This window comes from Gymnoscopelus microlampas (assembly GCF_963454915.1).
Source record: "Gymnoscopelus microlampas genome assembly, chromosome: 13".
NCBI classification, from domain to species: Eukaryota; Metazoa; Chordata; class Actinopteri; order Myctophiformes; family Myctophidae; genus Gymnoscopelus; species Gymnoscopelus microlampas.
In genome coordinates this window covers 22572130-22586557 of record NC_139950.1, presented here as the reverse complement: position 1 = coordinate 22586557, position 14428 = coordinate 22572130, and the positions used below count along the sequence as shown (strand labels likewise).

The window sequence follows — 14428 nt, the reverse complement described above, 5'->3', positions numbered from 1 at the left end:
CATGAGAGGACACATAGTTGCATAACTGCACAATACAATCGTGTTACTTAACTCAAAGAGTGTAACAATGGACCCAAATGGACTTGCAAGAGTTAAATTAACATTGAGGATTTTTTTTGTGTGTGGTTGGAAGTTGATGCCATTATCCTGGAGACAGAGATGGAGAAAACGATAAACTAGTATACATGAATGTTTATTATAATTTCCAGCAGGTGTAGACCCCTTAACAGACGACGTCATACTGGCTGCATGCAGCCAGTATGCGCGCAACGAAACCCATTATATCAGGTCTCGTTAGGACGCGTCTCACTAGCCAACACACACAAGAGGGGGTTGGGGGTGTGCTGAAACCAGTGCACCCCGAAACAGGTTGGGAATTGATTGCGTGAAACAATCACCTGTGCGTCCAGGCTCAATGTTAGTAAACAAATAATTGGTCTATAGAGAAAGATGAAAGAAAGAAATGGCCTTCTGGGATTGGTCAATGCAGCACAGGACCTTGTTTTGGTTTTTTTGTTAGTGGAGTTGAATGTGATTACAAGAAGACTCCGGTGCAAAGGGAAACACATTTTTAAAACTGAGGATGTTACAGTGTGTGCTTTTAGTTGGTATTATATAAAAATACTGTCAATTAATTGCCTTAAGTAGTACCAAGTACAAGCGAGGGCTACAAGGCTAACGACTATATGTTTGATTTGAATATTTAATACCTGGAACTGACCTGGATGACCTTCACAGAATTGTATTTCAATACACTCCAAATGGAGAACGTGATGCTGACATTAATGTACTTGTACTGTTTGTGGTCATCTCATGACAGGAGCTGGTGATGATGAAGAACGACTAGGGAGCGTTTCACTGCATCCTCTTCCTCCCCTGGGCCGCCTGTATGTCTACGCCCTGCATGGCTGTCTCTGTGAGGTGGCCTTTACCGCCGTTTACGACTGGTGTGCCACCCAGGACAGGAGGCTGGCAGGACATAGCAGCCTATGGGCTCTGCCCATGTACGCCACAGCCATCTACCTCATGGAGAGCCTCGGAACCATGCTGTTGGCACAGCGGCTCCCCTTGCCTGTGCGGATGATTGCCTACACCTTGTTCATTTACCTGTGGGAGTTTACCTGGGGGGTGGGGCTAAGGACGCTGGGGGCGTGTCCCTGGGACTACTCAGGTTACAGGTACCACCTGGGCGGATTGGTGACTCTGGAATACGCAGTGCCCTGGGCAGTGGCATCGCTCATAGCAGAGAAACATGTCATTAGGAACACTCTGAGGATACGACTGGTCAACTGAACTGAACGTCGGTCTAATCGTGGCACTACCGAAATCCAGTCGAGCAGCATTTCATAGTATATGTTTACGACTAATACCACAATGCAATGTTATTAGTCATAAATAAAAAAATAAAAAATAAGCCATGTTTTAACTGTTTGTACTGAAAATACTGGTGTTTAAATTTAAACACAATTGTCCCTATAAAATAAGGTTACATACATTATTGTCAATTTTAAGAAGTGTAATGACTAGTAACCTCTCATGTTTATTCCATCTCAGGAATGCATCACTTGATGATCTCACAGATTAAGGAGAGAGAACATACACTGGAATATCCACTCACTCTGATTATCTGGAAATACCCTGGAAATACCCTGGAAATACGCAGAGAATTGCATAACAATCCAACCTGATACTATCAAATCTGATAAAGTTGAGTGAGCTGAAACATGTTATACATGGGTGTCCATGGAGAATTACAACACAAATACAACATTCTAATCTCTGCTTCCTGTGTAGAAAATATAGATGAATAATCATTCTATGCAGGCTTCATTTCAAAACACGTTTATATGCTCAATTTCTCTCAACAGCAAAGAAGTGTTAAAAATAAACGTATACTGCGTAGTGAAAATATATAGTGTCAGTTTCAATACCTGCTAACATCATCATTCATCAATAATGTAATCATTGTATTCACACTTTAGTAAAAACAGAATCCCATAACTTAAATGTAGATATTCTCCTTTTTTGAAATTGCGATACCATAATTTGCTTTATAATCCTGTTTACAGATGTTCAGTCCTATACATTTTAGAGATGAGGGTTGTTAGCTTGAGCATCTTGGGTCTTTCTCCCCACTTACTGTATATTTCAAAGGTGTTTTTGTGCGTGCGTGTGCGTGTGTGTGTGTGTGTGTGTGTGTGTGTGTGTGTGTGTGTGTGTGTGTGTGTGTGTGTGTGCGTGTGTGAAGATGTACAAAGAAAAAGATCACATCTCATGGTCTCTTCCTCTCTGGGTTCTGAACAACAAACAAGGCGACACACCCCTCATCTCTTTGCCACTGGTACCTACAGCAGAAGCAAGTCATATAAAGAAATATCAAATACAGCCCAGAAATAGGATTACACAGAGTCAATGAAATCGATAAACTATAAATTCTTGTATTTTTATAAATATTTGAAACAGTCTAATACTCTTTAAATAGCCAAACACATTCATTCACATATCAGGGACAATCTCTTTAAACACGTTGAAATCAAACCTGTCCCTAGATCCATCTCTACCTTTCAAAATGGATTAAATTATTCTGTGCATCGCCAAAACATGTATGTTTGGCTTTATGAAGCCTATGAACATTGAAGAGATGTTTGTTATATATGACGGGTGACTGATATCCCACTTACTGGCTCTGCCCTGGAATGAGAAGACTGTCTCCGGAAGAGAGAGAGAATATCTGGTCATTCAGAGTCACACTAGAGGAACCTTCCTGAGAGAGAGAGAGAGGGGGAGGGGGGAGGGGGGGGGGGGGGATTTGATGTGAGATTAGCAATCTATGCTTTCAGTCAGTTGAACAATCTTCTAAATCTAGACAGCTCGCCTTTGATGAGCCACAGAGTAAAAACATACTGTAACATACAGTATCTGCTGTGCATACCAGCTGCCATATCCACACGTCACTTTGTGGTTTACACTGCAACGTCACCCCAGGTCCATACAGCATTGTCTGTACAGTAACAGAAAAATGGAGCTTGTGTGATCATCATTGCCAATACATCACCAGCATACAATTATGCTGAAATCACACCAGCAGCGTCATGATGCTGCTGGTGTGTATTCACGCCAAGTGTGGGAGCACATTCACAGCCAAACCCACTGTAACTCGAGTCTTCTCTTGCCAACATGACCCCATCAACATTTCTTAGAATTGTTGAAACAAGTTGTTGTAAGTCTACTGACAAGACTCAGTGACATTTCTAAACAAATGTTGCATTGTGAAAGAATAAACTACATGTCTGTCCATGGTTCAACTAAACTAGAGTATATAAAATACAATATGTAGGTACATTAACTTGAATGAGGGAAGAGGAACAATATTGTTTGAAAAGAAAGGAAAGGAATAGCCATTTCAATTTCAGAAATTGCATGTTTCAAAAACAAGGTTACAAAATATTTCACAGTCTGCTAACTAAAAAGTAAACAAATAAATAAGTAAATTCATAAAAGCAAGAACAACACATATTAAAAAAGTGCAGTCAAGTGCCTTTCTCACCTCAGTCTCGAACTGCGCTCCAAACATGTCGATGGGCCTTCCGCTGGCCAAGGGAGCCCTCTGTTTCTCCAGCCAGTCTTTGAAGCAGAAGGGCGACATAACATTCATGGTGTTCAACTGGAATGGAGGCTGTCTGAAGACCTCATCTGCTCAGCCACACACAAACATAAACAGATGGACACAGCGTCATTTACATCTCTCTATGTCTTCTCAGTTCTCTCTCATACGCAGTCACTTAACAATGATAAGGTAGACATTTTCATGTTTTGCTGAAGGATGGACACAGTCCACAACTGTATTGCCTTTAGGAAAGCTCAGAGGCAGGCAGTGCAGGGGGACTCTCATGACTAATTTACTTTATACTCTACAGTACGACAGTGTCGCTTGTCACTTGCCGGCATGCAACACTGTCATGTGATGGAATATGAGGCAGAGGACACAAGCAGGATACAATCTCTGGATAACAGAGGTAGGCCTGATGCCGAAGATGAATGCCCTAACTGCCATATTGATGTGCACATACGCGTACTGTAATGTAGTTGAAAGCATTTCAAGACGTCTATCCCAGAGGAATTTAACAATGAGTGAGCATATACAGTTGCAATTAGAAATGGCCACACAAGACAGTGCATCAAGAACTCACTTGGGTCAGGTTTCCCAGTTTTGTATTGCTTTGACGCCATGAACCTACGAGAACCAAGAACAATGTCAGCCAGCAGCAGTAAACAACTAAAGGGCTTTTCACACAGGAAGCAACTGACTGATGCACATAGTAATTCATTTTCAATGAGAGGTGAGGGTTCAGGTAGGGGTATTGTTTTCTACGCGATGCATATTCTATTCACATGAGGACCACAGTGCAACCCCGCGGACCCAGTATCGCTGCCAATGTGAAAAGTCCTTAATTCAAGAAGTGCAGTAAAGGAGACCATGGTTAAAAAAAAGACCCATGGGGGTCTTTAAGTCGTTAATGCATGAATTAGAAAGGGGATATGTCTCACTCTTTGATTATAGGCACCAGCTGGGTTCCCAGGTTCTCACAGTAGAACCACTTCTCAAATAAGATGTTTGTAGAGTTGTCCACATAGTACCTGAGTGCACAGCAATATTATGTCATAAAAATATATATATATATAGTGTGTTCCTTTTACCCTCATCATAGACCTTTAATATCTCAAGTAACTCTAGTGACCCATTTTGATATTTTGACATGGAACTTAAAGGAATAACTGTGAGTGTAAGTGAAGATATATGCCATTAAAAGGTCTCTTCACTTACAGAGACATATACCTTGTCATGAACCCTAGCATCCCTATTCTGGGGCAAATATTCAGCGAAAATAGCTGATCTACTGTGCAAGCTCACAATGCGTCACAACGTTGTGAGCTTGTAGCTATTTTGGGGGTTTTGTGTAGAGGGAAGAACTAGCAGATCTTATAGAACCCTGAGGGACCCCGGTCAACTAAGTATATACTGTAAGTGGTATTTACATGTAAGTGTTATGTGGTTAAACTAAGAAGAAAAAGAAGGGAGAGGGGGGAGTCAGTGAACCTCAAGCAATCAGTCTCAGTCAGGTGTCTTCTCCTCTCCACTACCAGTCCCACTGTGTTGGCCTGTCTCTGGGGGGAGTGAGGGATCCGAGCTGGCAACAGAAACATCTGAAAGTTTGGGATTGTTTAAAAGGGACAGAGTAGAGAAGGTCAATGCAGACTGAAAAAACTAACTTAATTTGGTGAAGTTTCACGTATAAAACAATACAACTAAAATGTGATCAAGGGACATCATTGTTTTATTTGATAATGGTTTGATACAGTGTATCAAAGGATCAACCTATTTACCCCCCAGTCTGATTTGTGTGTCTGCATGATAGCAATGTACAATTTAAGAATTTAGCAGAGACTCTAAAGCGAGTTACAAAGTGCAAGATCGGAATAAATGGCATGAACATTAGTCAACAAATGACGGGGTAAATGGTTAAGTAAATAGAGAGCTAAGAAATCATGTGCTACAAAGTGACTATGACACCAGGTAAATGTGCTCATAGCTGAAAGCATTTCGAGACTGCTCTAAAGCCATTGTATAATTTACCGAAAATAACAGATTGTTAAACTAGGCAGTGGTTCAACCAGTGGTCCCTAGATTATCTGATTACATTATGGCGCTAAGTTGGTCAAGTTCAAGGTCAATGTGTGTGTTTTTTTTTGTGACAATATCTTTGTCAAAAATAGACAAACTTTTGCTTTCATCTCGTTTGTCTGTTTGATGGCTTACATTTTTTTTATGGGATCTGCAGGTATAATAAAGTATATGAGCTAAAAACAACAGCTAAAAAGGTAAATGGTAGATCTCACCTCCCCCTCTTTGATGTGCACATCCTTGTGTTTGCCATTTTCTATCACCTTCAGACACATGTCTCCTCTCACCTGGTAGAACAACTGAGCATGGAGGAAGACAACAGAGAAAGTAAACAGAGCTGGATGGTAATTTTAAGAGTAGAGCTGCTATCTGTCAGTGTACTGTGCACGGTTTTAACATAATAATAATATGTAATTGTGATACATATAACCTTTTTGACCATTTTGGGGCCTCCCGATGCTGTCTGAACTAAATGGTGAACTAGGAAATGTAATTCTATGACTCATTTTAAGAAAGTCCCTCGTTCAATATGACATTTATCTGTTCTAATATCTTGTACGCAGCAGAAACACAAATCTGATGCAAGCATCAGCTTTTTTCTGCTATAAGAGGTATAGAAGAGATAAATGTCATATTGAAATGCTACTTACTATACTGTATACATGCAGTGACCTCCAGAGGCCATGATTCACAAGGTATTTCTTTGAACACCTTGAAATGCTTCAATAAATCTATAAAGGAGTATTTGCCTCATATTGATGCATTCTTGCAGCTGAATGAAACAGAAGCATGAAGCATAAAAGGACACGCACGCACGCATGCACACACAAAATGTAAAAAAATACTAACAAGTCATTACTGGAGATAATACTTTGTGGTAGAAGTTGACTTGTTACTGCACAGTACAATCCAGTTAATTTAACTCAAGTGTACAAAAAAGTATATGGCTATGCATGTTTTATGAGTTAAACTAAAAGCAGGATTTTGCTGTGTCCACCTGTGCATAAAAGCCTTCATAACCTCATTGTCCATTAGTTAACCTCCCTTCTATACTTGTCACCGTGAATTTCACATGAGCTGAAATAAAAGAACAGCAACAAAACCAGCTAGATGGACCCCAGCAAAGTCAACAGCCAGACAGAGCAGACCAACAGATAGCATTGTATTTACTGTGGTGGAGTTTGCCCCATTTGGGGGAGAGAACTATCTGTCCCAGGGGGGATTGAAATTACATTACAAGGTACAAACATTTTGGACTGGCTAAAAAGAGAAAAAAAGAAGCGCTGCTAACTGGACTGGCTAACTTATTAACAATTTAAGACAATTGCTGGTCTCTTTGGTATCGAGGAGAAAAAATGGAAAAAGGATGGAGCCTAGTATAGAGCCCTGGGGGACACCACTCAATGAAGTACAGTATATAGGGTTTAAGTGGTTAATCACAATATGGCAGCATTCCTTTCTTCAGCTTTTGAAGCCATAGACTATGCAACCTTTGTGTTACTTAATAACAACACATTAACAAATGTTGTTATTAGAAGATGTTATGTTATGTATAATAAATTGTGTATCATGTCATGTTAGTTTTACATGTATGTTGTAATATGATTGTTGTATATCCTGTTGGAAAATATACCAATATCGCAACAATGTGAGGCAACACCCTATTTGCAAGTGTTCGGTTGAGGAGACACACCACTTTCTCTATATCTGTAGTTCAACATTTTAAATTCTACTGAGCTCTGAAACAGTAGTTAAACAACTCGCCTGTGTGTGTGTGTGTGTGTGTGTGTGTGTGTGTGTGTGTGTGTGTGTGTGTGTGTGTGTGTGTGTGTGTGTGTGTGTGTGTGTGTGTGTGTGTGTGTGTGTGTGTGTGTGTGTGTGTGTGTGTGTGCGCGTGCGTGTGTGCGTGGGCTGTGGGCACTGCCACTGGGCAAGGACTGCCGTTCAATGGAGGCCAATAAAATGATGTAGTAACTGGTTAGCTGTGATTCATTCTCACCTCCTCTCCTTCCTCTATATGGTAATCCTTCCTGGTGTTGGGTCCTCCGACATACATGATGTTCAGCTGGCAAAAGTGCCTGAGCACAGAAAAACAAACTTCATTTAGTCATTTGTCTGTTCTGTGAAGCTACAGAATCAACTTTATTAGAATCAGATTTACTGTCAAATCACACAATTTACAGTGTAAAAGAGTGGGTGAAATTATTTTTGAGCAAGCTTTCAACATTGCATTTACAGGAAGAGTTCAAGAGAATAGAGAGGAAAGGAACATAACGCATAAGAACAGGTAAAATAATACAAAGCTCAATATACACAAAGTGTATAATTTGCGATGGATAGATGGCCCTTTGGAAGGAAATGCTTCTCATGCAGGTGGAACACATACTGTATCCAGCATATAAAAATAGCACCAGACTGGTATCCTTCCTCGGTGTGCGTATCATTGAAGACCCGAGGGAGTGCGGTACCCGGTGGTTCTCAAAAAAATAAATATGTGAATCCCCATATATGGTCGGCTCAGCGACCATACATGGGGTCCAACACACAAATCTCCATATATGCAGATCCCTGATGTGATCAATATGACATCATTACACGTATCTCAAGTCTGTGTCCCTTTTATGCCCATATATGGAGATTCGTCAATCCATACATCAACATGACGTCATAGGACTAGTGTTGAGGATTTATCAATAGCTTTTGGAGAACCGGCGATCCGACCGACTTCACACCAGGCACCGCCATGGGTCCTTGGTGACGAACCAAGGAGGTTTGTCGAAGAGGACATGTAGGACGGCGGACGGTTCTCGAGTTGCAGACAGACAGACAGACATCTCCATGTATGCCCATCCGACTGAACCGTCGATCCGTGATCCGTCCGCCTTCACACACAGACATATGTGTCTGTGTGTCCCCCACATACGTATCTTGAGAACGGTCTGACCGATGAACTTGTCGTGCATATCGCCGAGGACCCAAGAGAGTGCAGTGCTGTGTAGGAACATGGCCGGATCTGCAGTTGTCCAGAACTTTCCATAAATCTCCATATCTGTCCACCTATCTGTCTGTCTGTGTGCCTTTTATGCTCATATATGGAGATACCTGATGTCATCAATATGATGCCATGGTCCTGAAGTCATAGACTGGCCTCCAAGTGCTCCAAGTGCTACTTCATGAAGACAGTAGGCTTCATTAAGTTCTCTGACAACAAGTAAGCGGGTGTTGCATATTCAAAGGAGCATGCAGTGGGTATAATTCCCAATGGGCATCGTTCCCAAATAACCTTTTTTATTGCATACTTTATAAGTCAGAAATGTAAACATCACGTGGTACAGTGAGACATTAAGGCTAAAAGGATAACACAAAGGTCCTGAGGCCTTGTTTACATTGTGACCTATGTATTAAATTCATCAACAAATACAAAACACTATGCACAAAGGAGAAAAAGGAAAAATGGCGGCAGTGAATGACACCTCCTTTCGATGGGAATTTACATTTACTTCCTATTGCAGTCTCCTGATAGATGTTTTTTCAGGACAATTTTAAAATAAACCAGTGATTCACATCTTTTAATTGATTGTGTCAGGGTATTCCACATTTTGGTGGCAGAGTAGTAGAATGAAAATTCTCCCATGTTTGTTCTACGGTGGCTCCCTCTAGTGTTATGGCTCTAGTGTTGCTGCTGTGGGTGTCTCACTTTGGAGAAGTAGTTAGTCAGGTATGACTGAGGGTATTCCTTTGACTATCTTTAATACCAATCCCATTTGTATTTGCTTAACCATGTCTTCTACCCTGAGCCATCCCAAACTAGCAAAGTGTGTTGGAATTAGGTGGGACATGGGCTTAAGGCAGAGAAGTATTCGTATCATATCATTTTGGTTTGGGAGGTCTGAAGGTTAGTTTTTAGTGACATTGAGATGTTAGAGAACCAAGAGGTGCAAGCATAGTCAAAATGGCATTGAATGAGGGCTCGAGCTACAGTCAACTTTTGTTGACAAAAGAGGAAATCCTGCCTTGTTTTATAATATAGATTATAAAATCACAGTATCATGTGCATGGTTAAAGTTAAATGGATTTAAAATTAAAATAGATAATCAGGATGTCAGTTATAAAATCAAACAAAAATAGCAGCATGTATAAAAACATGGTTTAATGTGCAAATAGTTAAAGTGGCATGGTTAAATAATATTTAACCAGCAATATATAAGTGAATAAGTGATGAACATTGTTGTATATCGCTATCACTGACAAATCTGTGCTGTAAGGTAGCCTATGACAGATTTTAGAAGCAGGCAGAGGTAGGAGGGAGATACTATGCTGTAATGTTGGTGATAGAACAGTACCTCACGGTTAAATCTAAGTATGATAGGTGAGCAGTGGGCATATAGACATGGGATTCATAGAAAGTGTTACTCAACAGAGAAACTCACTTTTTTTTACAACTCGCATAACTTTACGTGAAACTATTTACTCACATGAGCTTGTTGCATACAGGCGGTAGAAATGCATTCTCATTCTCCAAAATCCACTTCTCCACATTCACAAGAAGAGGACCCTCACTCATTGTTACAAACTTCCACAGCAAAGTTACAGCAGTTGTTACTATATCTATTCACTCAGCTGAATCCCAAACACTCTCACAGGTAGTTCAAAATTTGGACTTCAGAAAGTCCAAATTACAGATAAGAGGGGAGGAGTTTGGTTCACCAGACTGGTGAAAGGTTGCTTGCCCTTGTAATAAGTTATCTAGTAGGCTAGTGAAGTTATGTGACGTCTATCGATTGTGTATCCATGCAGGGTGCACTATTTAAACATGTTTTTTTATGAGAGTGCAACAACTTTTAATAGTCCTCAATAGTCCACTGGAAAAGGCTACGAGTTGTGTCAAGGTATATGAGCTTCAGTCAGAGGGTCTTTAGAGTTTTCCTTTTAGGGTTTTTCTTTTCTTTTCCATGAACCCTTTGGCGGTCGGCCTCTAATGGTTACATGTGGTGTGCTCCAAAACAGATAAATAATCAAGTTATTACCACAAAAAAACAACATATCCTTGCTGTATTGAAATATGTACTTTCACTGCTGTGGTGACTGATTTCCCCCCTCAGGATCAATAAAGGTCTGTCTGTCTGTTTACATGTTATCTACAGTATCTATCTGTATCTCACAGAACTGGAAGGCTATATTCTAGATAAAACTAATGAATAATAGACATACTAATCATAAACGTAGCAAAATAGCAGCCAACTCACATTTCTGATGCACACAGTGGTGGGTTGAGAAAATTAGTTTAGATATAGTTTAATGGTATTATAGCTTTAATCAGACCATGCAGGCATATATATTCCAATTTTATGATTAGAAATACTCTGCTGATGTAATATCAATTCATGACAATACTGTACTACTGTATAGGCTACATACAGGATGTTACTGGGGACTACTATTCTACCGACACTACTGGGGGTAGATACCTGTTGATATAGCTACTGCTAGTGCACTTTGATAATTACACCTGTTAAAAAGCTATTTCACCACACTATTCCCAGGCAGTCCAGTGTTGAGGGCCAAGCAAGATTTCAGTTGTAGCCTACCTGCTATTCCCAGTGGTGGAAAAAGTACTTAAACTTTATACTTACGTAAAAGTATCAATACTGCAATATAGAAATACCCTGTCGGGAGGCCGGAAATCAAAATGTACTTAAAGTGCCAAAAGTAAAAGTACTCATTTTGCAGAATTCCCATTTCACGTTTTCAAATGTATAAAGATCTTTTAAAAATAGCAGATCTACAAGCTCCAAATGAGCATTGCAACGCATTGTGAGCTTGTAGATAGGCTATTTTCAAATGGCCGAAATGTAAGGGTTGAAGGGATTAATGTATGTTTTGTAATAATAATCAAAATCTAAGTGAAGGTTTCAAATAATTGTAGTGGAGTACAATATTTGCCTCTGAGATGTGGGGTAGGCCTACGTCAATCAATCAATCAATCAATCAATCAATCAATCAATCAATCAATCAATCAATCAATCAATCAAAGGATGATGACAATGTGTCGGTCTGTCTGTCTGCCTGTCTGTCTGTCTTGACTCTTGTGTAGATCTGCTATTTTCGTCACGCGACACCGTCGTACGGCGAAGGAGACGCAATGTATGCGCATGTGCACTGCAGATTGTATTATTATTAGCTGACCAGCAGCGGAGTCAGGCTCAATGCCTGTGTTGCCATGTCCGCGTATTATAAGCAACTTTGGGCTTGTTTTTCTGTAAAGTTTCTTGTAAAATGTAATTGTTATTTAAACCAGTCGTTCTCTAATATTTTCTTGAAAAGCGTTTTGTGCCAGGGAGCATTTGTGTTGTTAGAATGTTTAAAAAATATTCCTTATATTCCACATTTTATTGCAAGAGTTTTTGAAAATAGCAGATCTACAAGCTTACAACGCGTCACATTGCAAGCTTGAAGATTGGCTATTTTCAAATAGCCGGTGCATTAGCCTCGGTCCCAGCCTCACTCAGCCGATGCATAGGTTTTAAGTGCTCACGTAAATTGTTTCTTTTGGGCTTGTTTTCATAGACCTGGTTGCTTGTTTCTCTCGCAAAATCTGGCAACAGTGTTCAATGTGTATCTGCGGTAGCTCATTTCCCGCAGCATGTCAGTCAGGCAGCTAAAATATAAACCGAAATCAGCCCACAAAGAAACAATGAATGTAAGCATGACCAAATCCACAGACTCAGATGCCACCTAAACATGTCTGGTGTCCACACAGACCCCGTTAGTTAATTCATATAATCAGAAGGTAACGCTGTTAGCTTATAAGCTAGCCCTAGCAATGGCCATGGGCGAGCGAAAGCTAAAAACATGTATTATTATAGAGCCTGTGACGTTCATGGAACCTTGTGTATAAATGCCTCATGGTGGTTGGAAATCACATAGAACGAAGCGATAGCGCTTCGAAACGTCCAAGATAAAGATAGAAGAGGAAAATGAAAATCATGACTGATTTTTTGTTGTTATGTTTATAAAGCCACTTGCAGCTTAGTAATGCCGAGCTCCAGTGGCGCAATCGGTTAGCGCGCGGTACTTATATGACAGTACAATGTAGAGCAATGCCGAGGTTGTGAGTTCGAGCCTCACCTGGAGCAGATGTTTTGGATTCGTCGTACCGTCTCAGTTTTGACGTGCATGCAAACATTTTGTGCTTGATCCGCTTGCCATGTCTTCAGAAACAAGTTGTGCTTCGTAACACTAACCACAGAAGTAGTCTGACAAACTTAAATTAAAATACATCTTCCATAGGCTGCTAAAATTGCGGCTTTGGTCCAAGGAAGAGATGCAGACATAGATCTTTCCAGAGTAGTTATAGTTATACCTGAACAATAAATTATAGTTGACATCCGTAACTGAATAAAACGATATTTTAAACAACATACAGAGTACGGCTTGGATTTGAAAACATTTGAAGCGACAAATAGGCAATACTGCAGTACCAGGATATTTGTATCAAGATTTCCTAGTTTGCAAGCTGACCTGTTGTGCTGGATGCATAATGGAGAAATGGATCTGTCTTTACCATAAGCAATTCAATCCTTTCAAAAGTTTTATTACACTCTGTGTCAATTTATTAAATGCTTTATTAAGCAGCAGTGTAATTAGCAGAATAAAAAATAATGGTGAGGAGCAGGTCATTGTTTAGAAATAAACCTCTTCAGGGCCAAAACCAGTCAGGGTTTATTTCTCAATGACCAGCTCACCATCATTATCCCTTGCATAACTACTAGCATATCTGCAGTGGTGGATGTGGCTTTAATCTTATTATATTGAGAAATGCAGACCCCTGGTGTCGGGTAGGACATCTACTGGTTGACAAGCACTGCTTGAAGGTCATCAGGTCACAAGTCCAATATCTCTCCTCTTTAAAGGCATTGTAGGGAACATTAAGCCTAAATTTAAAAAATATTTATATATATATTTTTTGCATTTTTTCCCCTCTATCAGCCACTATATAATGATGCTGGGGTGTTTTGAAACACAGTACTCTTTCTGAAAACCCTATTTTCCCTCATTGTTATTGTTTGTGCAGTTCGTTTCCCGGCCACCAGGGGGTGATGCCTCCATAGACTTCCATAGACTTCCTTACGTACCGGACAAATATAACAACAACAACAACAATAGGGAAAATAGGGTTTTCAGAAAGAGGCCTGTGTTTCAGTGCAGGAAAACACCCCAGCATCATTATATAGTGGCTGATAGAGGGGAAAAAATGCAAAAAAAATATATATAAATATTTTTTAAATTTAGGCTTAATGTTCCCTACAATGCCTTTAACCACTTGAACCCTAGTGACATCATCAGTAGGTCTACTATGATGTCAGTATTTTCCATATTTGGGCTTAAACCGAGGAGGACATTGATTGATGGAATAGGCCTACTTTATTAGCAGTTTGTAAAAAAGGTACAGTGGTACAGATTTATACAAAACAATGCTAAAAGGATAGCCCCAAAAAGGCCAGGGCTTATTTCCATAGAGGTCCTGTGTATTCAATTCATCGAGACATTTAAAGACAAACAATAATATGCAACACTTTTTAACTATGCTGCATTGTATGTATTGGCATTTATTTATTTATTATCTCACAAATATATGGAATGTTTATCTTATCCAGTGACCCTTGTTTTAACTGTGAATGATCTGCTTGGGTTCCTCAAGGCAGCTGATATATTATAAATAAATACAAATTAGTTTAGTACTGT

General features: G+C 39.9%; 2 protein-coding genes across 2 annotated transcripts; one reads left to right on the top strand and one right to left on the bottom strand.

Annotated features, from left to right (window-relative positions):
- Positions 1 to 813: 813 nt before the first annotated feature.
- On the top strand, positions 814 to 1293 carry LOC311058594 (transmembrane protein 229B-like; the record flags this gene model as incomplete). The annotated part of the gene is made up of 1 exon (XM_084076056.1): positions 814 to 1293. The coding sequence occupies one exon, from the start codon at positions 814 to 816 to the stop codon at positions 1291 to 1293; it is 480 nt and encodes a 159-aa protein (XP_083932182.1).
- Positions 1294 to 2272: 979 nt separating this feature from the next.
- Positions 2273 to 10247, bottom strand: haao (3-hydroxyanthranilate 3,4-dioxygenase; the record flags this gene model as incomplete). The annotated part of the gene is made up of 10 exons (XM_084076213.1): positions 2273 to 2345; positions 2682 to 2764; positions 2933 to 3001; positions 3548 to 3693; positions 4191 to 4234; positions 4549 to 4638; positions 5099 to 5205; positions 5899 to 5982; positions 7683 to 7761; positions 10159 to 10247. 10 exons carry the CDS (start codon positions 10245 to 10247, stop codon positions 2273 to 2275), a joined length of 864 nt encoding a protein of 287 aa, XP_083932339.1.
- Positions 10248 to 14428: the final 4181 nt, after the last annotated feature.